Source organism: Hemiscyllium ocellatum, chromosome 43, assembly GCF_020745735.1.
Source record: "Hemiscyllium ocellatum isolate sHemOce1 chromosome 43, sHemOce1.pat.X.cur, whole genome shotgun sequence".
NCBI classification, from domain to species: Eukaryota; Metazoa; Chordata; class Chondrichthyes; order Orectolobiformes; family Hemiscylliidae; genus Hemiscyllium; species Hemiscyllium ocellatum.
This window is the reverse complement of record NC_083443.1, coordinates 30,170,887-30,197,985: the sequence shown is the minus strand read 5'-3', so window position 1 is coordinate 30,197,985 and position 27,099 is coordinate 30,170,887. Positions and strand designations below refer to the sequence as shown.

Sequence of the window (27,099 nt, the reverse complement as noted above, 5' to 3'; positions counted from 1 at the left end):
TCAAAATCCTCGAATTCCCTCCCTAACATCTCCAAGGGTGTCCCTCCATCACATGGGGCTGCAGCCATTGAAGAAGGCAACCCGCCCCCACCTTCTCAAGACTAACTTGGGTTGGGTGAAAAGTGCTGGCCCAGCCAGAATCCCAAGAATGACTGGATCAATTAAAACTTTCTAAGCTCTCTGATGGAAAGTCAATCACTGCAGGACGCTTTGCTTTCTGATCAGAGGAATTGGGTTGAACTCAATGATTTCACTGGAGCTTATAGTGTATTGGAATGTAGCTTCAAATTGCATCACAGCATGTAGTGGGAAGGTGCAGCATGTGGTTTGGTTTTTGCTGAATCTGCCTTTTCTCTGTTTTAATAGGTGCAAGCCACTGATGCAGATGAAGGAGTTAATGGGAAGGTTTTGTACAGAATTCTCTCAGGTAACATTGACTTGTATCTGCACCATTTATTTTACTTAGCAAAAAGAATCAGAATTTAATTGAAGGAGTTGCTTAAGTAAGAAACAGATGTATTCTTTATTGGCGCTTGGTTGTCCAGACTCACTCCAAACTCATCAAAAAAATTACTTTAGATAGTGTTCAACTGAAGGATTTCTCTCAGTAATACAAATCCAATTCTGTGTGCTTTTTCAAAATTTATTTATGGAACATGGACATCACGGGCTGGGTCAGCATTTATTTCCCATCCCTAATTGCCCAGAGGGCAGTTAAGAGTCATAAATCAAGGAGATGTCCAGCACCGAAGCAGACCCTTCAGTCCAACTCATCCATGCCGACCAGATATCCCAACCCAATCTAGTCCCATTTGCAAGCACTTGACCCCATATCCCTCTAAACCCTTCTTATTTATATACCCATCCAGATGCCTTTTAAATGCTGTAATTGTACCAGCCTCCACCACTTCTTCTGGCAGCTCATTCCATACACACACCACCCTCTATGTGAAAAAGTTGCCCCTTAGCTCCCTTGTAAACTTTACCCCTCTCACCCTAAACCTATGCCCTCTAGTTCTGGATTCCCTTAACCCAGGGAAAAGACCTTGTCTATTTATCCTATCCATGCCCCTCATGATTTTATAAACCTCTATAAGGTCACCCCTCAGCCTCCGACATTCCAGGGAAAACAGCCCCAGCCTGTTCAGCCTCTCCCTATAGCTCAAACCCTCCATCCCTAGCAACATCCTTGTAAAGTTTTTTCTGAACCCTTTCAAGTTTTACAACATCCTTCTGATAGGAAAGAGACCAAATTGCATGCAATATTCCAAAAGTGTCCTAACCAATGTCCTGTTCAGCCGCAGCATAACCTCCCAACTCCTATTCTCAATGTTCTGATCAGTAAAGGAAAGCAGACTCAATGCCTTCTGGGTTTGAAGTCACATTTCAGCCAGACAAGGTCAGGGCCCCTTGTAGGGAACCATTATCTTCTCCATGGCAATGTCAGAAGTCACATGACACCAGGTGATAGTCCAATAGGTTTATTTCAGAGTGCTGTTCCTTTGTCAGTTGAAATGACTGAATAAATAAATAAAAAGAAAGCTTTAACTTAGATTAATATCGAGTTTCTCTGACAAAGACAGACAAGCGTTGGGACCCTTGCTGAATTTTCATTATTTTATTTTATTCTTTTTATCATTTTTGGTTTGGAGTTGTGAACAGGGAGCTAAAACTTGAAAGATAACCTTTGGACTGTGAGCGGCAGGTTGTGTTAATGAAAAAAGAACAAATAAACTGATATTTGTTTATGAGACTAGGCCTGATAGTTAGTTGATAGCAGATTAACCCATGTTAAAAGTGGATTAGTGGTGATGGAAGAGCACAGCAGTTCAGGCAGCATCCAACAAGCAGCGAAATCGACGTTTCGGGCAAAAGCCCTTCATCAGGAATAAAGGCAGACAGACTGAAGCATGGAGAGATGAGGTTGGGGGTGGAGAGAGTAGCATAGAGTACAATGGGTGTGTGGGGGAGGGGATGAAGGTGATAGGTCAGGGAGGAAAGGGTGGAGTGGATAGGTGGAAAAGGAGCTAGGCAGGTAGGGCAAGTCCGGACAAGTCATGGTGACAGTGCTGAGCTGGAAGTTTGAAACTAGGATGAGGTGGGGGAAGGAGAAATGAGGAAACTGTTGAAGTCCACATTGATGCCCTGGGGTTGAAGTGTTCTGAGGCGGAAGATGAGGCGTCCTTCCTCCAGGCATCTCGTGGTGAGGGAGCGGCGGTGAAGGAGGCCCAGGACCTCCATTCCTCGGCAGAGTGGGAGGGGGAGTTGAAATGTTGGGCCACAGGGCGGTGTGGTTGATTGGTGCGCGTGTCTCGGAGATGTTCCCTAAAGCGCTCTATGTTAAAAGTGCTCTATAGATGCTTCAATTCTGCAAGGCCCTAATACACCAGTAGATGGCAGATGTTGAATATTAACTGGGACCTAATGGGAGGACAGTCAGTCTGACAGGGAGTGGCCAGATTTCAGCTGGTTTTTCGGCAGTGTTTAAGTTAGAAAGCTACAGGATAGAGGTTTGATTGCACCCTGTTTGTTCTCTTAATTAACTTAATGAAAGTTCAGAGAATGGAATCCCAGTTATAAGCATTGCCTGCTGGAAGCTATGTGCATGCATCAATATCATCAGAAACCAAGCAAGATATAATCCCATATGTTAGACAATAAGATCATAAGATATATGAGTGGAAGCAAGGCCATTCGGCCCATTGAGTCCACTCTGCCATTCAATCATGGCTGATGGGCATTTCAATTCCACTTACATGCACTCTCCCCATAGCCCTTAATTCCTTGCGAGATCAAGAATTTATCAATCTCTGCCTTGAAGGCACCCAACGTCTCAGACCCAACTTGAAGGTGATGAATTCCACAGGCCCACCACTCTCTGGCTAAAGAAATGTCTCCTCACTTCTGTTCTAAATTGACCCCCTCTAGTTTTAAGGCTCTGCTCACGGGTCCTAGTCTCTCCGCCTAACGGAAACAACTTCCAAGCGTCCACCCTTTCTAAGTCATGCATTATCTTGTAAATTGCTATTAGATCTCCCCTCAACCTTCTAAACTCTAATGAATACAATCCCAGGATCCTCAGCTGTTCATCGTATGTTAGGCCTACCATTCCAGGGATCATCCGTGTGAATCTCCGCTGGACACGCTTCAGTGCCAGTGTGTCCTTCCTGAGGTGTGGGGCCCAAAATTGGACACAGTATTCTAAATGGGGCCCAACTAGAGCTTTATAAAGTCTCAGAAGCATGTCACTGTTTTTATATTCCTCTTGAGGTAAATGACAGCATTACATTTGCTTTCTTAATCACGGACTCAATCTGCAAATCAACCTTTAGAGAATCCTGGACTAGCACTCCCAGATCCCTTTATACTTTGGCTTTATAAATTTTCTCACTGTTTAGAAAATAGTCCATGCCTGTCTTATTTTTTCCAAAGTGCAAGGACTCAGACTTGCTCACGTTGAATTTCATCAGCCATTTCCTGGACCACTCTCCTAAACTGTCTAAATCTTTCTGCAGCCTCCCCACCTCCTCAGTATTGCCTGCCTGTCTGCCTAACTTCATATCATCAGTGAACTTCACCAGAATGTCCCCAGTCCCTTCATCCAGATCATTAATATATAGTGAACAGCTGTGGCCCCAACACTGAACCCTGTGGGACCCCACTTGTCACCAGCTGCCATTCCGAAAAAGAACCTTTTATCCCAACTCTCTGCCTTCTGTCAGACAGCCAATCATTAATCTATGCCAGTAGCTCACCTCGAACACCATGGGCCCTCACCTTACTCAGCAGCCTCCCGTGAGGCACCTTATCACAGGTCTTTTGGAAGTCTAGATAGATGGCATCCACTTGGTTTCCCTGGTCTAACCTACTTGTTACCTCTTCAAACAATTCTAATAGGTTTGTCAGGCACGACCTCCCCTTACTAAATCCATGCTGACTTGTTCTAATCCGACCCTGCACTTCCAAGAATTTAGAAATTTCATCCTTAATGATGGATTCTAGGATTTTACCTACAACTGAGGTTAGGCTAATCGGCCTATAATTTTCCATCTTTTGTCTTGATCCTTTCTTGAACCACGGGGTTACAACAGCAATATTTCAATCATCTGGGACTTTCCCTGACTCCAGTGATTTTTGAAAGATCACAGTCAGCGCCTCTGCTATTTCCTCAGCCACCTCCCTCAGAACTCTAGGATGTAGCCTATTGGGTCCAGGAGATTTATTGATTTTTAGACCTTTTAGCTTTTTTAGCACTTCCTCTTTTGTAATGGCTAACATACTCAAATCTGACCCCTGATTATCCTTAATTGTTGGGATATTCTTCATGTCTTCCTATGTGAAGACTGACACAAAGTACTTACTAAGTTCTTCAGCTATTTCCTTATCTCCCAGCACTAGGCTTCCAGCATAAATTTGGTGCGGCCCAACTTCGACCTTTGCCTCTCATTTGTTTCTTATGTATTGAAAGAAACTTTTACTATCATTTCTAAATTTACAGGCTAGCCCACTTTCATATTTGATCCGTTCCTTCCTTATTTCTCTCTGTTATCCTCTGTTTGTTTTTGTAGTCTTCCCAATGTTCTGATTTCCCAGTGCTCTTGGCCACTTTTTCTTGGATACATTTCCTGACTTCCTTTGTCAGCCATGACTGTCTAACTGCTCCCCGGGTAACCTTTCTTTTCTTTGGGATGAACTTCTGTACTGTGTCCTCAATTACACCCAGAAACTCCTGCTATTGTTGCTCTACTGTCTTCCCTCTCTAGGCCACTGTTATGGATTGTGTATTAAAATCGAAAGAACTGCAGGTGCTCTAAGTCAGAAACGAGAACGGAAATTGCTGGAAAAGCTCAGCAAGTCAGGCAACATCTGTGAAGAGAAATCAGAGTTAACGTTTCAGATCCAGTGACCCAGTCCCAAGGAAGGATCACCGGACCCAAAACGTTAACTCTGCTTTCTCTTCACTGATGCTGCCTGACCTGCTGAGCGTTTCCAGCAACTTCTGTTTTTGTAGTGGATTGTAGAGTCTCCTCAAGTAACCTGACCGGTTACAGCTCATTTATTTTTCTCCTCTGATTTATCCCTTAATTCTGTCTGTTTTGTCTGTCTGTCTTTGTGAGAATATTAAGGATTGGGTTTAAATTTTAGCCATTAATTAGATTACTTTGTTTTACTTCGCTCTGCTAAAGTCACTGCATGGGGAAAAAAATCGTAAATTTTCTGTTGGAGCTATAAACCCAATGTTTAGACTCAATTATTCACAAAGTCTGGTACTGTTTTATTTTAAAAGGTCTGTTATTAACTGTTGGGATGAATTTTGAGAGTTGTTGAGTATTCTAATTTTGCTGTGTTGAATCCAGAGGTAGTAGGCCTAATTTGACTCAGTTGTCTGTCTCCGTGTCATAACACAAGAGGCGTCCTCTGTGAACTCAGAAAGAGTACCTCAGAGAGCCTCATATTTGTGAGTAATTTGCAAGCAATTGAAATGAAAGAGTGAAGTAAAGTATTTGAAAAATTTGTGGGAATAGGCAAGAGTTAAGATTCAAGTGGCTCGACTGACAGCCAAAATATAAAAGCCTTCCTTGTGTGTAAACTCCTCTTCCGAGAATTGCCCATGGTTTCAAGTAACTGTTGGGTGATGCAGACTGCATCCTGCAAAATGTTATATTTCATCTCACTTTGGAGGAAGCCAAGCAAGAAAAGAAGTTATCGTTTGTGGTCGTCACAGGAAGCTTGGTCAAGGAGATATATTTTTAACCGTCCAATTTTCCTTGTGTTTCTAGGAAATCCCAATGATAACTTCAAGATGGACCAAGACACTGGGCTGATCTCCAGAGGTTCCCACCCCTTGGACAGAGAGAGCAGCACTACCCATGTGTTGCAAGTAGAGGCCTACAACAATGACTTTGGCAGGATGAGGAGCACTGTCAGGGTACAGGCACATCTTCGGTTCACACACAGGCATCAGCCGTCATCAAATGCTCTTTGACTAATGCTTTTAGATTTTTTTTAGATTACTTACAGTGTGGAAACAGGCCCTTCGGCCCAGCAAATCCACACCGACCCGCCGAAGCTCAACCCACCCAGACCCATCCCCTACATTTACCCCCTCACCTAACACGACGGGCAATTTAGCATGGCCAATTTACCTAACCTGCACATTTTTGGACTGTGGGAGGAAACCGGAGCACCCAGAGGAAACCCACGCAGACACAGAGAATGTGCAAACTCCACACAGACAGTTGCCTGAGGCAGGAATTGAACCCGGGTCTCTGGCACTGTGAGGCAGCAGTGCTAACCACTGTGCCGCCCCAATGCAGTGGGGCTTCTCTCTGCATTTCCATCCATGCAGCCCTAGGAGTGGGTAAAGACGATTTTAACTCTCCTTTTGGAAACATGGGAACAGAAGCAGACCACTTAGCTAACCATTGGATCATATTCCACCATTCAGTGAGATCATAAATACAAACGAATGAGGAGCAGGAGGAGGCCATTTGGCCCTTCAAGCTTGCTCTGCCATTCAGTAAGATTGTGGCTGATCTTTTTGTGGACTCAGCCCCACTTACCCACCTGCTCCCCATAATCCTTAATTACTGTACTGTGCAAAAATCTACCTATCTTTGCCTTAAAAAGATTGCCTGGCTCCATAATACCATACCCATTTGCCCTATTTTGATTTCTTAATACCTTTGGTTAACAAAAATCTATCAACCTCAGATTTAAAATTAAGAATTGTGTTTGACTGAAGAGAGTTCCAAATCTCAATTCATGGTAGTGTCAGGGAGGTGATGGCCTCGTGGTATAATCGTCGGCCTATTAATCCAGGGACCTGGGTTCCAATCCCAGTAAGAAGATAGTGGAATTTGTAGGGAAGGGAATCTGCCAACATTACCCATTCTGGCCTACAAGTGACTCCAAACCCACAGCAACATGGTAGACTCTCAACAGCTCTCTGGACAAATGAGGGATGGGCAACAATATACTGGCCTGGCCTACGAAGTCTGTCCCATGAATGAATTATTTAAAAAAGCCCATAACCTTCTCAATTCCAGGGAATGCATCTCTGGTTTGTCTAACCCATTTTTACAATTTGAGATCTCTGTCCATGATGATGGGAGTAATTTATCATTAATTTAATCAGCTAATTGGATGTGTTTGTCACCCTTCTGGAGGTATGTTGGACTTGTGCCCTTACCTTCATAAACACAGACATTATCACTGCAACAATTTTTAAAATTTGATTTGATTTGATTTATTATTGTCACATCGTACCTGGGTACAATGAAAAGTTTTGTTTTGTTCCAAAGATGTTAGGTGAATTGGGCATGCTAAATTGTCCATAGTGTTAGGTGCATTAGTCAGAGAGGGGTGGGTTACTCTTCGGAGGGTCAGTGTGGACTTGATGGGTCAAAGGGCCTGTTTCCACACTGTAGGGAATCTAATCTAATTTAACTCTTGAAATTGGAAACAGCATTGCCAAGAATCGACCACACGTACAGAATGACTAGAAGCCTTTGTATTCTCACCATGGTGATTCTCTTTCTGATTATTGTTTGTATTTGCCTGTGACATTCTCACAATAGATCCCTAAGTCTCTTGAGATCTCTGTCCATGATAATGGGACCAGTTTATCATTACTTTAATCAATGTTTGTCACCCTTCGGGAGGTGTGCTGGGCTTGTGCCCTTACCTTCATAGGCACAGACACTAGCACTGCAACATTTTTTGGTGTGATTGGATTTGATTTATTATTGTCACATGTACCTAGGTACAGTGAAAAGTTTTGTTCTGTGTGCAGTACGGGCAGATCATACCATACAAAATGCATCAGGGTAATAGAACAGAGCAAGGAATCCAATGTTACGGCTGCCGAGAATCTGCACAGAGAGTGAGACCAACATTAAATTTAAAATTTGAGAGGTCCATTCAGAAGTTTAAAAGCAGCAGGGAAGAAGCTGTCCTTGAATCTGTTGGTACATGTATTTACAAGTTGCTTTTGTATCTTCTGCCTGATGGAAGAGGTTGGAACAGAGTATAACTGGGGTGGGAGGGATCTTTGAACATGCTGTCAGCCTTCCTGAGTTACTGTACTAATGCAGTTGCTGTTTATACATTGTCCTAAGCTTAGATTTAGTGAGCTAAATCGGTCTCACTTACCCAAAAGGCAGTGATATAAATCCCAAACTGAGGTCAATGTATTTTCATCATAAGAGACGTAGATCACCGACAGTTTTGATTCAACCATTTTAAACAAAGCAGCCTTTTAGGAATAAACAGAGTCTTGATAAGTTGGTCATTGTCCCTTTGTGAATTCTCACCTCTTTGATTTGACCTTTCCTCTGTCTAGGTGATCATCTATGTGGAGGATGTGAATGATGAAAAGCCAGTTTTTACCCAGCAACAGTATAACCGGCTAGGGCTGCGGGAAACTGCAGGGATTGGCACATCAGTCATTGTCGTCCGAGCAACTGACAGGGACACAGGTAAATCAACTCACTCTCTCAGTCTAACGTTGAATGGTGTAGTCAGCTGGGAAACAGGGTTAGCTGGCTGAGTAGAATCCTTACCAATGTGTTCAACCAGTTGGGTCAAAATTCGGGATGTGATGGGTCGAGGGAGGGGGATTAACAGCCACAGCAACAATTTGAACATCCAACGTCCCAATGCTTTTCAATGCTTTCTGAGCGGTGCAAAAATAACAATATTGAGGAGATGTTTCCTGGTGCAAGTGTCCCACTGTTTTTATATTTCTACCCCAGGAGATGGAGGCATTGTCACCTATATGATCCTGTCTGGCTCAGAGAGGAAGTTTGCCATTGATGAGAGTACAGGCCTCATCACCACAGTGGACTACCTTGATTATGAAACCAAGACCAGCTATTTCATGAATATATCTGCCACAGATCAAGCTCCACCTTACAACAGGGGTCATTGCACTGTCTACATCACCCTGCTCAATGAGCTGGATGAGCCTGTACAATTTACAAATGTCTCATATGAAGCTACAATTATGGAAAATATCCCAACTGGGACTGAAGTGGTCCAGATCCAAGCTCAGTCTGCTGACAACATGAACCTGATCACCTATCGGTTTGACCCGGACACCTCTGCCCACACTCTGTCCTTGTTCCAAATAAACAGAGTTACTGTGAGTATGGAGCAATGGCGTTGTAATCCTGTACTGTCTTGTGATGCCTTAGATTCAGAGCTTCACTCTCAGTCTTGGGCTTCTTTCTTGTGGGTATATGGTTATGGGAGTTGATCTTCAATGAATAATATTTTATAACTAAAAGGAGATGGTGGTGGTGTCACTGGACTAGTAACCCAGAACCCCGGGTTAGTATTCTGGGAACATGGGCAGGGCAAATGGTGAAATTTGAATTCAATAAGAATTAAGCTAGCCTAATAGGTGGCACGGTGGCACAGTGGTTAGCACTGCTGCCTCACAGCGCCAGGGACCCGGGTTCAATTCCCGACTCAGGCGACTGACTGTGTGGAGTTTGCACGTTCTCCCCGTGTCTGCGTGGGTTTCCTCCGGGTGCTCCGGTTTCCTCCCACAGTCCAAAGATGTGCGGGTCAGGTGAATTGGCCATGCTAAAATTGCCCGTAGTGTTAGGTAAGGGGTATATGTAGGGGTATGGGTGGGTTGCGCTTCGGCGGGTCGGTGTGGACTTGTTGGGCTGAAGGGCCTGTTTCCACACTGTAAGTAATCTAAAAAAATAGTAGCCATGTAACCACAGTCAATTGCCATTATCGTTCAGGGGTGGCATGATGGTTAGTGTTACCTCACAGTCCCAGGGACTTGGGTTCGATTCCACCCTTAGGCAACTGACCGTGTGGAGTTTGCACATTCTCCCCCGTGTCCGTGTAAGTTTCCTCCCACAATCCGAAGATGTGCAGGTTAGATGGATTGGCCGTGGAAGTTGCTCATGGTGTCTATTCTTGATGAAGGGCTTATGCCTGAAATGCTGCCTGACCTGCTGTGCTTTTCCAGCACCACATTTTTCAACCCATGGGAATTCAGGGGTTCCAGGGATAGGGTAGGTCTGGGTGGGAAAGTCGGTGGGACTCAATGGGCTGCTTCCACACTGAAGGAATTCTATGATTCTAAAAATGAAACAAGCATCTAGTTCCTTAATGTCCTGTAGGGAGAGAAATCTGCCATCCTTATCTGGTCTGGCCTATATGTGATTCCAGACCCACAGCAATGTGCCTGACTCTTAACTGCCCTCTGAAATGGTCAAGTGAGCCATATGGTTCAATGTTGTGCAGCAAATGATACCCACATCTCTGGAAATGCTGTAAAAACCTCCACATTCTTGGTGTCCATTACAGAGAGGGCGAGAGATTGTAAAGAGTAGCAAACTTTTCTTCCAAAATATTCATCCAGTCTGGGATACCGAGATTGCATGGTCAGCATGATCATATTGAATGGTGGTGCGGGCTCAAAGGGCTGAATGGCCTACTCCAGCACTGAATTTCTATGGTTAGAGTCAGACCGATTCTGCTACAAACACAGTCTACCTGAGCTTGAGGTTTTGTTTTCTCTTAACCTTCGAACTATATCACTGTTGCTTCAGTGTCGTTGGGTCAAGTTCCTGAAACTTCCTCCCTAAGTGGGTCAACTTACAGCACATGGTCTGCAGCGGTTCAAGAAGGAAGCTCACCATCACCTTCTCAAGGGGCAATTAGGGATGGACAATAAATGCTGAACCAGCCAGCGACACCTACATCACATGATAGGAGCAAAACACTCTGATGAGACATTGCACTGTATAGGAGGAGATCTGCAGATTCACATTCCTGTATGTAGATCATTTGAAAGAGACAATTGGTGGTGGTTTAACCTGAGGGTCACCACTCCTCTGATCAGGGGCGAGGTTGAGAAAGAGAGTCCTTCATGGCAACCTCAGCTGGTGTGGGTATTGAACCCACACTGTTGGTGTTACTCTGTTTTGCAAACTCCAAATAATTGTGCTTACCTGCCACTTTCTTCCTTATCGGACATTAAAGGGAAGCCGATGGGTTTTCATCACAATGTTGAAGGCAGTGTTCCCATCAACATGTTGCATTGTCTCTATTAGACCAGCTGTTTTTTTAAAAAAAGACAATTCCCGATTATTATTATATTCAGATTTCACTAGCTGCCCTATTGGGATTAGAACCTGTGACCCCCAGAACATTAGCCTGGGGTTCTGGATTATTAGTCCAGTGGCACTGCCACTGCAGCACCACCCTCCCCAGTTCTGCATGAGGCTGTAGAAGAGTTTGGATTTGTGAACAGAGTATATGACTGTCCCTCCGCTCATTGTCTCTCACAGGGTGTGATAACTGTCCGGGGACAAATAGATCGGGAGAAGGGAGATTATTACCTGATCACAGTCATTGCAGATGATGGGGGACCCAAGAAAGACTCCACTGTGGTAAGGATATAAAATTTATTAAGCGGAGAATATCATTGTAAGTAATTTTATGATATAGGTATGAGTAAGTTCACATTTTACTCATAAACTCACAATGTCAGCAATAGTTGTCTTTAATGTTCTAACCACACACACTTGAGTTCAGAAGATGAACAGCATTTTAAAGAGACTCATGGGTCTGGAAATTAGGATGTGTTGCATATCGTTTTGTAAGTGCTTAGCGATCAATTAAATCTGTAAAATGACAGGTATAATGTAGACACATATGATCAGAGTGCTATTCCTGATTCCAAAGTTAAATATTCACACATCCTCTTTAGTCTTATCTACCCCATTCCCTTTCCAACACTCTCCATCCTCCCCCCCTCCACTCCTAAACCACCTCCTCTTCATCCCCCTTCCCAACACCTCCATCCTCCTGTCCTTCCTCATTCAAACCAACCCCAACCCCCACCTCAATAGGTATATCAGGAGTAAAAGAATGACTACAGTAAGATTAGAACCATTCAAGGATAGTAGTGGGAAGTTGCACATGGAGTCAGAGAAGATAGGGGAAGCGCTACATGAATACTTTTTGTTAGTATTCACACTAGACAAAGACAATGTTGGCGAGGAGACTATTGAGATACAGGCTACCAGACTAGATGGGATTGGGGTTCACAAGGAGGAGGTGTTAGCAATTTTGGAAAGTGTAAAAATAGCTGAGTCCCCTGGGTCGCATGGGATTTATCCTAGGATTGTCTGGGAACCCAGGGAGGAGATTGGCTTTGATCTTTATGTCGTCATTGTCTACAGGAATAGTGCCAGAAGACTGGAGGATGGCAAATGTTGTTCCCTTGTTCAAGAAGGGGAATAGGGACAACCTGGTAATTATAGACCTGTGAGCCTTACTTTGGTTGTGGGTAAAGTGTTGGAAAAGGTTATAGGAGATAGAATTTATAATCTGGAAAGGAATAAGTTCATTAGGGATAATCAACACGGTTTTATGAAGGGTAGGTTGTGCCTCAGAAATATCACAAACCTACTGAGTTCTTTGAGAAGGTGACCAAACAGGTGGATGAAGGTAAAATGGTTGATGTGGTGTATATAGATTTCAGTAAGGTGTTTGATAAGCTATTGCACAAAATACGGAGGCATGGGATTGAGGATGATCTAGTGGTTTGGATCACAAATTGGCGAGCTGAAAGAAGACAGAGGGTGGTAGTTGATGGGAAATATTCATTCTGGAGTTCAGTTATTAGTGGTATGCCGCAAGGATCTGTTTTGGGTGCACTGTTGTCATTTTTATAGACAATCTGGATGAGGGCGCAGAAGGATGGGTTAGTAAATTTGCAGATGACACTGAGGTCAGCAGAGTAGTGGATAGTGCAGAAGAATGTTATAGGTTACATAGGGGCGGAGATAAGCTGCAGAGCTGGGCTAAGAGGTAGCAAATGGAGTTTAATGCTGCAAAAGTGTGAGGTGATTCACTTTGGTAGGAGTAACAGGAATGCAGAGGTAATGCTAATGGTAAGATGCTTTGTAGTGTAGATAAGCAGAGAGATCTCAGTGTCCAGGTACATAGATTCTTGGAAGTTGCCACCCAGATAAATAGGGTGTTAAGAAGGGCATACAGTGTGTTAGCTTTTATTTGGTGGAGGGATTGAGTTTTGGAACCATGAGGCCATGCTGCAGCTGTAAAAAACTCTGGTGCGGCCACACTTGGAGTATTGCGTACAGTTCTGTTCACCGCGTTATACAAAGTATGTGGAAGCTTTCGAAAGGGTGCAGAGGAGATTTACCAGGATGTTGCCTGGTGTGAAGGGAAGGTCATGCGAGGAAGGGCTGAGGGACTTGAGGCTGTTTTTGTTAGGGAGAAGAAAGTTGAGAGACGACTAAATTGAGACATATAAGATAATAAGAGGGTTAGATAGGGTGGACATGAGAGCCTTTTTCCTAGGATGGTGATGGCTAGCACAAGGGGGCATTGCTTTAAATCGAGGGGTGACAGATATAGGACAGATGTCAGAGGTGGTTCCTTTACTGAGAGAGTAGTAGGGGCGTGAGCCACACTGCCTGCAACAGCAGTAGACTCGCCAATTTGAAGGGCATTTAAATGGTCATTGGATAGTCATATGGATGAAAAAGGAATAGTGTAGGTTGGATAGGCTTCAAATTGGTTTCACAGGTCGGCACAACATCGAGGGCCAAAGGCCCTGTACTGCTCTGTAATGTTCTATGTTCCCACTTGCCCCACGCCATCTCCCAAGGCCCATCCGAAACCTGCTCCTACTTCCCTCTTCAAACACTCCCAGGTCACCCCCAACCCCATTCCCAACTGTCCCCTCCGCCCCTCCGCCCTCTTTCACAGTCTCCCTCTTCATCCTCCTCATCGACTCTCACAACTCCTCCACACGCCTCCCAGCCCTTTCTTGCCTGAGAGCTGTTGTGATATTGAAAGAGGTCCATCCTCTCATTGGTCTTCAGGTTGACTGAGAATGACATCAGCTGCAGTGATCCAAAGTGGGAGTTCAATGATGGAGGAGTTGTTGGCTCCCTTATTCCAGCAGAAGGCAAAGACCCTTCTTGCTAAAACTTCTCAGCGGGGCTATGTTTGCTGATGTAGAGGGTTAGGTAAAAACAAGGACTGCAGATGCTGGAAACCAGAGTCTAGATTAGAGTGGTGCTGGAAAAGCACAGCAGGTCAGGCAGCATCCAAGGAGCAGGAAAATCGACGTTTTGGGCAAAAGCCTTCCTGATGATTTTCTTGCTCCTCGGATGCTGCCTGACCTGCTGATGTAGAAGGTTGTCTCTTTCCTCAGAGTCTTTCAGAAGCAGCATTGCAGTCAGCAAAGCTTTTGGGAAAATAACTGAGTCGTGTTATCACAGAGATTGAGATTTTACATCTTTGACATTCTTCAGTGCTTCTGATTTAAAATGATTGATGTGGCATGTTTGACTAATAAATCATTTATTTTATTTCTCTCTTATCATGGATGAGCAGAAGGTAAACTATGTGTATCATTTGCTGTTTTGTGTGGAGTAATCTGTTCTGTGTTAGTGGGACCCTGTGTGTTGCATGTTATCGGGTCACATTTGCTCTCTCAGCTCGGTGTGTAAGGTGCCAGGGTTCGTCTGACTGCAACCCCCAAACAAGAAGGGCAAGGGCAGCAGGTACATGGGAACGCCACCCCCTGCAAGTTCCCCTCCAAGTCACTCACCATCCCGGCTTTGAAATGTATCACCATTGCCTCACTGTTACTGAGTCAAAACCCTGAAACTCCCTCCCGCCCTGACAGCAACTTTAGCATGGGGACTGCAATGGTTTGAAAAGATGGCTCGTCAACCCCTTCTGGAGGGTCACCAGGGAAGAGCAACTATTGCTGGCTTTAAAACAAAGTTTCAGGGCATGGTGTGGAAGAACTGGGCCTCTGCTCTGTTCAGAGTTGAGAGTGCGGTGCTGGAAAAGCACAGCAGGTGAGATAGCATCCGTGGAGCAGGAGAAACGATGTTTCGGGCCAGAGCTCTTCATCAGCTGGCCAGTACTTAACTCCCAGTCAATAGAACAATGACCTGGTCATTATCCTGAACGTTGTCTTTGGAACTTGTATGTGCACACTGACTGTGTCATTTCCAACTTTGCAGCAGTTATTACACATAAGGAAGTATGACATTGATTAGATTAGATTAGATTAGATTAGATTAGATTACTTACAGTGTGGAAACATTGGCTAGAAGGTACTCTGTAGTACCTCAAAGTTATAAAAGGCACTGTGCACATGCAAGAACTTTCTTTATTTTGAGACAGTTAGAAAGTTGTCGATATTTTTGTTGTGAAATGCTCTGTGCCATCAGGATTGGACGCTGCATGAGCAGATTTGGATTGAGAATCATGTTCTTAAAAAGCATTGAATTCTGGTCAGGATGTATCAGTAACATGTCATTTAAGAAAATGAAACTGTACTTCTCTGGAAAAAGACATACTGCTCTCAGACATTAGAACCAATCAGGATGTGATAGAACAGCCGATGTCAACAGCGATTTCAGTTGGATGTCCATCAAAGACAAGACTTAAGAATCTCTGTTCCATGTTCCTGTTGTTTACAAATCTTACATAAACATAATTAAAGCATTCGAGGGTCAAAGCCATAGTGGGCAAGCTGCTCCATCCACCATCTTAGCACTGCTGCCTCACAGCGCCAGAGAGCGGGTTCAATTCCCGCCTCAGGCAACTGTCTGTGTGGAGTTTGCACATTCTCCCCGTGACTTTGTGGGTTTCCTCTGGATGCTCCGGTTTCCTCCCACAATCTAAAAAAATGTGCAGATTAGGTGAATTGCCCATGCTAAATTGCCTGTAGTGTTAGGTGAAGGGATAAATGTAGGGGAATGGGTCTGGGTGGGTTACTCTTCAGAGGGTCGGTGTGGACTTGTTGGGCTGAAGGGCCTGTTTCCACACTGTAAGTAATCTAATCTTGGGCTAGCACAGGTGCAGTCTGCTGAATGGTCACCTTTCACACTAACCTTCTGAAACTCTGAGGAATTCTAAGTCCTGGCGACTGAAGTTATTGAGAATCAACCTAAACCAAAATATGTTTTGCTTATAATTTAGGAATCATGACCTGGATGAGATTAATATTAGTGTGGTTGAATTCTGTCTGCCATTTTAATTTGCAAGTAGCCTAAGGAATAACAATAGGATGGACCGTTGACATCTGTTCTAATGAATGATGGATATTCTAGCACCGCTCCATCTTCTGTACTATCCCTTAATTACCTTTGTATCCAAAACTCTTGTCAATCATTAAACTGAAACTCAACAATTGAGCATCCACAACTTTTTGAGGACAGAGAATTCCAAACATTGTGAACTGTTGGACTGAAGTAAAGTCTCTTCACCCCTGTCTGAATTGGCCAGCCCCTTCTTCTGAGGCTATGACTGGGCTCTGGACCCAACCCTCCAGCTGTGGAGAAGACGCATGAACTTCTCTGGGAGCTCAAGGGCTGACAACTGCATTAAAACTGTCCACAAACAAACATCAGATGGACATGCTAAATCTTTCTCGGCGAGTAACCAAAAGGACTCAATTCTGAGTTTATTGCGTGAGTACACCATCAAAGGAAATAGACATTGTAGAAATTAATACTTTGCTGTTTTAAAGCTACCGTTTCATAAACTATACTCAATTCAGCCCTTTTCACTACTGAAGCAAACTGTTTTCAATCAACAGAAAATGAAGAATGGAACTATAGCACTTACCATCTTCAGTGTTTAAACGATCCACTTGTCAAAAGATAAACAATAAAAGGCAGCAGTTTAAATGCCATTTAGTGATTATGGTCACTGAGGGAGTTGAAACAGTGATTAGAAATATAAAGGACTCGAAGGAATGATTATCAGAAACTCTGGCAGGCCAGAGGAATGTGGCATCTTTCGCAGATGTTCTCAAATTATTTCACTCTTGTTTCAATTGTTTGCGTTGAATTCCCGGCATTCTGATGTTGCAATTTCTCCCCAGTAAACAGGAGGGATTTCGTATGGAGACACAGGATCATTCCATTGGCCACAGAAATGAATGTATTCCTTTAAACACTTTGTGTTAGCATAGAGTCATAGAATCCTTACAGTGTAGAAACAGGATGTTCACCCCATTGAGTCCACACAGACCCTCCAAATCATATCTGACCCAGACCCACCCCTCTACCCAACATTTCCCACAGCTGCACATCCCTGAACATTATGGGCAATTTAGCATGGCCAATCCATCTAACCTGCACAACTTTTCAGACTGTGGGAGGAAACCAGAGCATCCAGAAGACAGACGCACACGCACACGCACACGCGCTTGTCCAAGGCTGGAGTCGAACCTGGCTCCCTGGCACTGTGAGGCAGCAGTGCTAACCACTGAGCCACTGTGCAACCCTGTTGTTTTGTTTTTGTGAATGTGAATGTGTTTTCTGTCTTACACAACTTCAGGCCATCAATACAATCAATGAAGGGCTCTTGAAGTGTGGTCACTGTTTCAGTATAGATGGGATTAGCAAATCTGTGTACAGCAAGTTCCCACAAGCAGCAATCTGATAATGAGCAAAGAATCATCTTCTTTGTGGCATTGATTGTGGGATCAATATTGGTCAGAATACTCCAGGGAATTTGAGAAGCTCAGCCATATCAGTAGAGAGAGAAACAGAGTTAACATTTCGAGTGTGATATGACTATCCTTCAGTACTCTGTTCCCATTATTCCAAAGAAGAGTCAGAGAGTCACAGAAATGTACAGCACAGAAACAGACCCTTCGGTCCAACTCGTCCATACTGACCAGATATCCTCACTGAATCTTGTCCCATTAGCCAGCATTTGACACATAGACCTCTAAACCCTTCCTATTCATATACCCATCTACATGCCTTTTAAATGATGTAATTATACCACTTCCTCTGGCAGCTCATTCCATACACACACCACCCTCTGTGTGAAAAAGTTGCCCCTTAGGTCTCTTATATCTTTCCCCTCTCACCCTAAACCTAGTTCTAGACTCCTCCACCCCAGGCAAAAGACTTTGTCTATTTATCCTACCTATGCCCCTAATGATTTTATAAACCTCTATAAGGTCAACCCCCAGCCTCCAACACTCCAGGGAAAACAGCCCCAGCCTATTCAGCCTCTCCCTGTAGCTCAAAATCTCCAACCCTGGCAACATCCTTCTAAATCTTTTCTGAACCCTTTCAAGTTTTGCAATATCTTTCCGATAGGAAGAAGACCAGAATTGCACGCAATATTCCAACAGTGGCAAAACCAATGTCCTGTACAGCCGCAACATGACCTCCCAAGTCCTGTACTCAATACTCTGACCATTAAAGGGAAAAATTGAGGACTGCAGATGCTGGAGATCAGAGCTGAAGAACATGTTGCTGGAAAAGCGCAGCAGGTCAGGCAGGTCGATGTCGATTCTCCTGCTCCTTGGATGCTGCCTGACCTGCTGCACTTTTCCAGCAACACATTTTTCAGCTATGACCAATAAAGGAAAGCCTACCAAACGCCGCCTTCACTATCCTATCTACCTGTGACTCTACTTTCAAGGAGCTATGAACCTGCACTCCAAGGTCTCTTTGTTCAGCAACACTCCCTAGGACCTTACCATTAAGTGTATAAGTCCTGCTAAGGTTTGCTTTCCCAAAATGCAGCACCTCGCATTTATCTAAATTAAACTCCATCTGCTACTCCTCAGCCCATTGGCCCATCTGATCAAGATCCTGTTGTAATCTGAGGTGACCTTCTTCGCTGTCCACTACACCTCCAATTTTGGTGTCATCTGCAAACTTACTAACTGTACCTCTTATGCTCACATCAAAATCATTTATATAAATAATGAAAGTAGAGGACCCAGCACCGATCATTGTGGCACTCCACTGGTCACAGGCCTCCAGTCTGAAAAACAACCTTCCACCGCCACCCTCTGTCTTCTACCTTTGAGCCAGTTCTGTATCCAAATGGCTAGTTCTCCCTGTATTCCATGAGATCTAACTTTGCTAACCAGTCTCCCATGGGGAACTTTGGCGAACACCTTACTGAAGTCCATTTTGATCATGACCACCGCTCTGCCCTCATCAATTCCCTTTGTTACTTCTTCAAAAGACTCAATCCAGTTTGTGTACTGAATCAGAAAATTTTCTTGTACACACTTAACAAATTCCTTTCCATCTAAACCCTTAACACTGTAGCAGTCCCAGTCTATGTTTGAAAGATAAAATCCCCCACCATAACCACCCTATTATTCTTACAGATAACAGACATCTCGTTACAAATTTGTTTCTCAATTTCCCTCTGACTATAAGGGGGTCTATGATACAATCCCAAGAAGGTGATCATCCCTTTCTTATTTCTCAGTTCCATCCAAATAACTTCCCTGGATGTATTTCTGGGAATATCCTCCCTCAGTACAGCTGTAATGCTATCCCTTATCAAAAACACCACTTCCCCTCCTGTCTTGTCTCCCTTTCTGTCCTGCATTTGTATCCTGGAACATTAAGCTGTCAGCCCTGTCCCTCCCTGAGTTTCTGTAATTGCTATGATATCCCAGTCCCATGTTCCTAACCAGGCCCTGAGTTCATCTGCCTTCCCTGTTAGGCCTCTTGCATTGAAATAAATACAGTTTTTACTTTATCAGTCCTACCTTGTTCTCTGCTTAGTCCCTGACTGTTTGACCTTTTCCCAACTGAAGCAGTCTCAATTTTATCCCTTTCCTCACTATCTCCCTAGATCCCACCACTAGCGCTCTTCCCACCCCCCCACCCTTAACCCCACCCCTCCACTTACTAGTTTAGATCCTCCCGAGTGGCTCTAGCAAATCTCCCTGCCAGTGTATTGGTCCCCTTCCAATTCAGGTGCAATCCATCTTTCTTGTGCAGGTCACTTCAAACTCAGAAGAGATTCCAATGGTCCAAAAATGTCAACCCTTCTCCCCTGCACCAGCTCCTCAGCCACACATTCATCTGCTCTATTCTCCTATTCCTAACCTCACTAGCTTGTAGCACTGGGAGTAATCCAGATATTACTACCCTTGAGGACCTCCTTTTATAAATTCCTGCCTAACTCTCTATATTCTCCCTTCAGAATCTCATTCTTTTCCCTCCCCATATCGTTAGTTCCAATGTGTACAATGATCTCCTGCTACATTCCCGAGAGTCCATCACCCCTCCATTTTCCAAAACACCATACTTGTTTGAGATGGGGATAGCCACAGAAGACTTCTGCATTATCTGCCTACCCTTCCTACCTTTCCTGGAGTTAACCCATCTACCTGAGTGTATCTGCGGCTTTTCTCCCTCCCTATAACTGCCATCCATCACGTCCCCTAGCTCTTGTAAGTTCCTTATTGCCTCTAACTGCCGCTCCGACCAATCCATGCGATCTGATCAAATTCACAATCAAACACACATCCTGCAGACACAATCCTCAGTGACATGGAAACTCTCCCTAAACTCCCGCATCCAATGGGAAGAGCACATCACTCTATTCCTGATGAAGGGCTTTTGCCCAAAACGTTGATTTTCCTGCTCCTCGGATGCTGCCTGACCTGCTGTGCTTTTCCAGCACCACTCTAATCTCGACTCTGGTTTCCAGCATCTGCAGTCATTGTTTTTACCTCATGGATTTTAACCCGACTGCGAATCCTCTTGCAAGGATGCCTGCCTTGAAGAAGTTTTCCTCCTCTCACTACAAGAATCTCAGTGAGTCTCTCACTGCAACCCCCTCTATTCCTGATGAAGGGCTTTTGCCCGAAACGTCGATTTTCCTGCTCCTCGGATGCTGCCTGACCTGCTGTGCTTTTCCAGCACCACTCTGAACCAGGAAGAGCACATCACTCTGCTAAAGGCCATCTTTGCTGTTTCGTAATCTACAGAGCCAGAAAATAGCACCACCTTTTTGCTCTAAAAAACAGTGCTCCAGATGAACTTGGTACTTAGGGTCTATATTTTTAAAATTTAATCAAGAGACAGATTGCAATGAAACATATAATCAAGAAACATCCCACTCTACTCACTACTCGAGACTTACAGCAAGGTTACACTTAAAAACTGTGCACTTCTCTGTTCCCGTGTTGTGAGCTCTCCTACACAGGTTCCTGCAAGGTCAGTTGTGAATTTCAATGTTCGTTAGTTTTTCCTAGATGCACTTCAATGTCCAGAGATACATGAATTCAAACAACAAAGGCAGTGACTATGCAGATTCACAGTTAGCAGTGTCAGTTTATTTCCTTCTCTCCCTCACTGACCATGTGGTCGCTGCCTTTTGTCTGTCTTCCTCCTTTTAACAGTGCTGTTGTTTTGATCTTTTTCCCCCAAAGTTCCAAAACAATGCAGCAGCATATCAGACAGTAAATGCTGTTCCTGAAATTTGAGGAAATCACCTCCAATGCATAAAATACCTCAAAAAGGAAGCAGCTCTTACAGCCGCCATTTGTTTCCTGTCTTCGAGTCATACTGAACTCAAAACGATAAGTCTGTTTCTCTCTCCAATATATGAAATATTTAGCTCTTACAATGCTGATTCCTAGCCTGCTCTTCCCTTTCGTAGCGCCGTAGTATCTTTTGTTATTCACGTGTGAGGGCAGAAAGGACCTCCGGGGAACTTCTCACTCAAAAGACGTGCCTGCTGCCATGTTGCACTCCCTCAGTCCTGCACCAGAGGTTCAGCCTGTATCTTTGCACCCAGAAACAGCAAAAAAATACCCATCGCCTTCTGACCCTGGCCCGTGTCCCCCTGTATGGGCCACAGCCGAGAGAGAAATGGGAGTTGACATTTCAGGCCTGTTGACATTTCATTCGGGTCAAAACGTTATTGAGGTGTAACGGCAGTGGGGGGGAGAGGGGGGGGCATGGAACATGGGCTGAAGTTGTAATAGGATGATTACAGCACAGAGGTTGGTGATTTGTCCATACTGGCACTCTGCTTCACTATCCAGTCAGTCCCATTCCCCCCGCTCTATCAGCCCTGCAAGTTCCTTTCCCTCAAGTGGCCATCCAGTTTCGCTTTGATTCATTCCTGATGAGGGGCTTATGCTCGAAACATCGACTCTCCTTCTCCTCAGACGCTGCCTGACCTGCTGTGCTTTTCCAGCACCACACCCTTGACCCCAGTTTTGCTTTGAAGTCAATGATCATCTCCCATTTCCCCCACCTTCAGGTCATTGCCACTGGCAGAAAAGGTCAGAGAGAAGGAGGAAGGCAGAAATGATAACAGACAACAGAGGCGATGGTATGAGGCACTGGAATGAGTGACAAGCAAAAGATGGGTCAGGAAGTTACAGTCAGAGGCAATGGTAGAATCAAAACCAACAGCTGGTGCTGAAATAATGGCAGCAGTGGTTAGGATTTGAAGGGCCGAATGGCCTGCTTCAACACTGTAGGGATTCTATGAACCGGGAATGAAGCAATGTTACAGCAGCACTAAAAATGTTTGTACGTCATTGCCGAAACATTCTGCATTTATTAAGGGATTCCAGTTCATCTACAGAATCACAAAACATAGACTGATCTTGGATTGCACCGAGTGTAAAGCAGGCAGATTCGGTCGCAGTTGTGTAGAGAGCGTATCTGTGGGGTGGGGTGGGGTGGGGTGGCACCAGCTGAGCATCTTCTGGAGAGCTGGCAGGAACATGGAGGGTTGAGTGGTCTCATTCCATCACAGACATTTTGCACCTTAAGAATTGATTTCTAATGTGTGGATGAATTTGGTGAACTTTCAGGTGTTTCTGTGTGACAAAATAAGCTGCTCCGTGTGTGTGTGTGTGTGTGTGTGTGTGTGTGTTACCATTTATCTGTCTTCTGCAACATGGTACAAAGGGGCATTTTCTGTTTTCATTCTGTCTTGTGGCATCCAGAAGTTTCCTGTCACCGACAACTGGCTGAAGGAACCTCCTTCATTATTACCTTCATTCATAGCATTCGGAGCTCTGAATCTCACTCCCATAGTCCAAGTAACTCCATTCCATTGACCGCAGGGTTCTTGCTTATTTGTCCTGAATATGGTCAGATTGGAGGCTTGGGAAGGCTCTGGAAGGGATCCCGGGGAGGTTTATGCCCGAAACATCGAATTTCCTATTCCTTGGATGCTGCCTAACCTGCTGTGCTTTAACCAGCAAAACATTTTCAGCTGTGATCTCCAGCATCTGCAGACCTCATTTTTCACCGGGATGTTGCCTGGGATGGAGAAATTGAGCTCTATTGAGAGATTAGATAGTCTAGGATTGTTTTCTTTAAAGCAGAGAAGGCTGAGGGGAGACATGATTGAAGTGTCTAAGATTATAAGGGGTTCATTCACTGAAGATGTTACCTCGTATGGTGATGAAACGTCTGAAAACGAACCTTCCAGCTCAGCGCGCAAACCTATCTCCAAGATTATAAGGGCTATGGACAGGGTGAATAGAGAGCATCTGTTCTTTTTGGGTTGAGAGGTCAGTCATGAGAGGGGAAAGTTTTAGGCGAAGGGACAGGAGGTTCAGAGGGGATGTGGGGAAAAGTATTTTCACTCAGCAGGCTGTGGCATCTGGAATACACTGTGAATGTTCTCCATGCACAGCAATCAGCATCAACACCACCTGCTCCAGAGGTCACTGCCACTCATGGACTCCAGAGACCCATGTAGTTGGAAGGAATATTAGACTGGCTACCTCTTTCCCTTATTAACTGAATTCAAATTTCACCCTCGGCCCTCAGATGGTGTGGTATCAGGTGATAGATGCCTTACTGGACCATGTTCAGCACGATCTCAGCACGCCAGCATCGTGACGAGCCTTCATTTGTCACAGCATGATGCATGCCAAGGTTTCTATCCTTGCCTCCAAATTGTATAACGCAACAGAGGAACATCTAAAAACAATAATTTGAGAACTGAGAACTCGACAGTGCTTCACATTGATAGTAAGGGAAAGAGGTGGCCAGTGTTCCGTCTAATGTTCCTTCCAATTACGTGGGTCTCTGAAGTCCGTGAGTGGCAGTGACCTCTGGAGCAGGTGGTGTTGATGCTGATTGCTGTGCATGGAGAACATTCGCAGTGACTTTATGATAATGTCACTGGATTATTAATCCAGAGACTGAGGGTTTGCATCCCACCGCAGCAGATGGTGAAATTTGAATTCAGTTTGTAGCAGCCTGGAAATTGAACAAAAAAGCTGGTCTCGTGATGACCATGAAATTCCTATCAAAATCCTAATGCTCCTCAGGGTACGAAAATCTCCTGTCCACACCTAGCCTAACCTACATGTGACTCCAGTCCCTACTCTTAAATGGCCAAGCAAGTTCTCAGTCCCATGACCAAGTCTGCTTCAAAGGAATGAAACCCCTCAGATGGATTACTGACATTGACCCAAGACACTGAAAATGACAATGCGATACACGGCCGTGTAATAGGACTGTGTGGTTGTGACCGACTGGACAGATCAGGGGTGTGATGGAATACTTCCCACTTGCCTGGATGGGGGCAGCTCCAACAACACTCAAGAAGCTTGACACCATCCAGGACAAAGCAGCCCACTTGAGTGGCACCACATCCACAAACATCCACTCTCTCCAACACCGACACTCATTACGAGCAGTGCGTACCAGCTACAAGACGCACTGCAGAAATTCACCAAAGATCCTCAGACAGCACCTTCCAAACCCACGACCACTTCCATCTAGAATGACAAGCAGCAAACACATGGGAACACCCCCACCTTAAAGTTCCCCACCAAGCTACTCACCATCCTGACTTGGAAATATATCGGCATTCCTTCACCGTCGCTGGGTCAAAATCCTGGAATTCCTTTCCTCATGGCATTGTGTGCCAACCCACAGTAGGTGGGCAGCAGCGGTTGAAGAAGGCAGCTCACCATCATCTTCTCAAGGGCAGCTAGGGACAGGCAATAAATGCTGGCCACATCCCACAAATGCATTTTTGAAAATTCATACATGACAGACAAACTGAGTACATTCTCCGTCCCCAACCTCCTGCACACTTGGCCAACTTCCTCCCTGGAGGTGAGATGCAGAAAATGTCACAGACATCACTCTCATTGTCCCCGAGATGCTGGCCCAGTGGTTTGCAGCTGGAAATGGAGTTGTTCTGCAGATCCTCATCATTGACTCCAACCCCGTGACGTCTCATGGCCAAACATGGACAAGGAAACCTCCTGCTGAATACCATGTACCGAGCACACTCCCTCATCCCTCTGCTGATGAATCAGTGCTCCTCCATGGTGAGCACCAGTTGGTGGAGGTACTGAGGATGGCCAGGGCAGAGGACGCATGTTAAGTTCAATGTTCATCAAGGAAGAGTGGCTTGGCAGCACCACAGCTGGTGAGTCATTACAACTGAAGGACATGGGCAGGCATGTGGCAGCTGGTGGTGGGGAGGAAAGTGTACTCACCAGTCTATCAGCCAGACAAATATGTTCATGACAGTCCAAGTCAGAGTGACAGCCACACAGCTCTCATAGAAACAAATACTTCCTTCACATTGAGGACATCCTCCATTACACCCAGAGTGGCACAGTGGCTCAATGGTTAGTAGTGCTGCCTCGAAACACCAGGGACGCTGGTTCAAATCCAGCATCAGGCGACTGTCTGTGTGGAGTTTGCACATTCTCCCTGTATCTGCGTGGATTTCCTCTGGGTGCTCCGGTTTCCTCCCATGGTCCAAACATTTGCATTAGCAGTGGGAATTATAGGGTGGGTCTGGGTGGGATGCTCTTCAGAGGGTTGCTGTGGACTTAATGGGCTGAATGGCCTGCTCCCACACTGTAGGGATCCTGTACAGGTCAGTATTGATTTCAAACCACAGAGCTATAGAAAAGTGACAGCACAGGAAGAGGCTATTAAGTCCATTGAGTCGGCATGCACCAACTAAATAAACTAGCCAGCCGGTTCTAATCCCACCTTCCAGCCCAGTCCCATAGCCTTGCAGGTTCCAGGACTTCAAGGTCGGATCCAGGATTCTGTTTGAGGAATTGGGGGTTTCTGTCTTAACCACTAAACTGGACAGTAACTTACAAACCCCCACCACCCTCTGGGTAAAAACTGTTTCTTCTTGTAATCACCTAATCTGCTCCACCTGATAATTTATCCCTCCTCTTGGAGATCATTCCCTGAGCACTGTATCCAACCTCCTTATTGTTCTGTATGCCCTGATTAAGTCACCCCTCAATTTTCTCTGTTCAAGGGAAAACAACCTGAGCCTATCTAATCTTCCGTCAAAGCTGCAATTTTCAGGCCTTGTCAATTTTCTTATAAATCTCCTCTGTACTTTCTCTCGAGCCATTATGTCCTTCCTATCCACGCAAACATACAAACTAGGAGCAGGAATAGGCCATTCAGCCCCTCAGCCTGCTCTACCAATCAATAAGATCATAGCCGATCTCCCACCTACCTCTTACTGAACAGGAATCTATCCACCTCGTCCTTTAAAATATTCAAGGAGTCTGCTTCCTCTGCTTTTTCAGGAAGAGAGTTCCAAAGACTCTCAACCATCTGAGAAAAAAGATTTAGCCTTATCTTCGTTTGAAATAAGTAACTCTTGATTTTGTAAAAATAGTTACCCCAATTCTAAATTCTTCCATGAGAGGAAACCTCCTTTCTACATTGATTAAGTGTGTGTTTTTGACTGTGTGTTTTATTGTGTCTATGTGTGTGTTTGTGTCTATGACTGTGTGTGTGTGTGTGTGTGTGTGTGTGTCTGTCTGTCTGTCTGTGTTATATAGTGTTTCTATGTTACATTCCTGCTTTTATGTCAGGTATTAAATATATGTAATGCAGGAAAGCATCTTGTAGGCCTTCTTTAATGCCTTCTCTGCCTATCCTGCTATGTTTAGGAACCTGTGGATATGAACTCCAAGTTCTCTCACTTCCTCCATCCCACCTGTTTATTGTGTATTCCCTTGCCATGTGTGTCCTCCCCAAATGCACAATGTTACATTTTCCTGCATTGAGTTTCGTTTGCCACTTTCACCCAATCAATAAATGACTGATATCATCTTGCAATCGACCGCCATCCTCTTAACTATCAACCGCATGATTCATTTTTTATCATCTGAAAATTTTTCATTCATGCCTCCCACATTCTAAATCATAAATATGTATTTCAGCCAGCAATGCACATAACACTGACCCTGGGGAATACTATTGGAAAATTTGTTCTATTCACAAAAGCAACCATCGACCATTA

At 44.6% G+C, this 27,099-nt stretch overlaps 1 protein-coding gene across 1 annotated transcript in view; it reads left to right on the top strand.

The window, feature by feature from the left end:
- Positions 1–27,099, top strand: part of cdh23 (cadherin-related 23) — a 674,096-nt gene that overhangs the window by 424,841 nt on the left and 222,156 nt on the right. The window contains exons 26-31 of the mRNA XM_060854138.1: positions 367–427; positions 5,781–5,929; positions 8,345–8,480; positions 8,757–9,145; positions 11,319–11,420; positions 12,459–12,461. Coding sequence (XP_060710121.1) covers positions 367–427; positions 5,781–5,929; positions 8,345–8,480; positions 8,757–9,145; positions 11,319–11,420; positions 12,459–12,461 — 840 coding nt within the window. The remainder of the gene's footprint in view (positions 1–366; positions 428–5,780; positions 5,930–8,344; positions 8,481–8,756; positions 9,146–11,318; positions 11,421–12,458; positions 12,462–27,099) is intronic.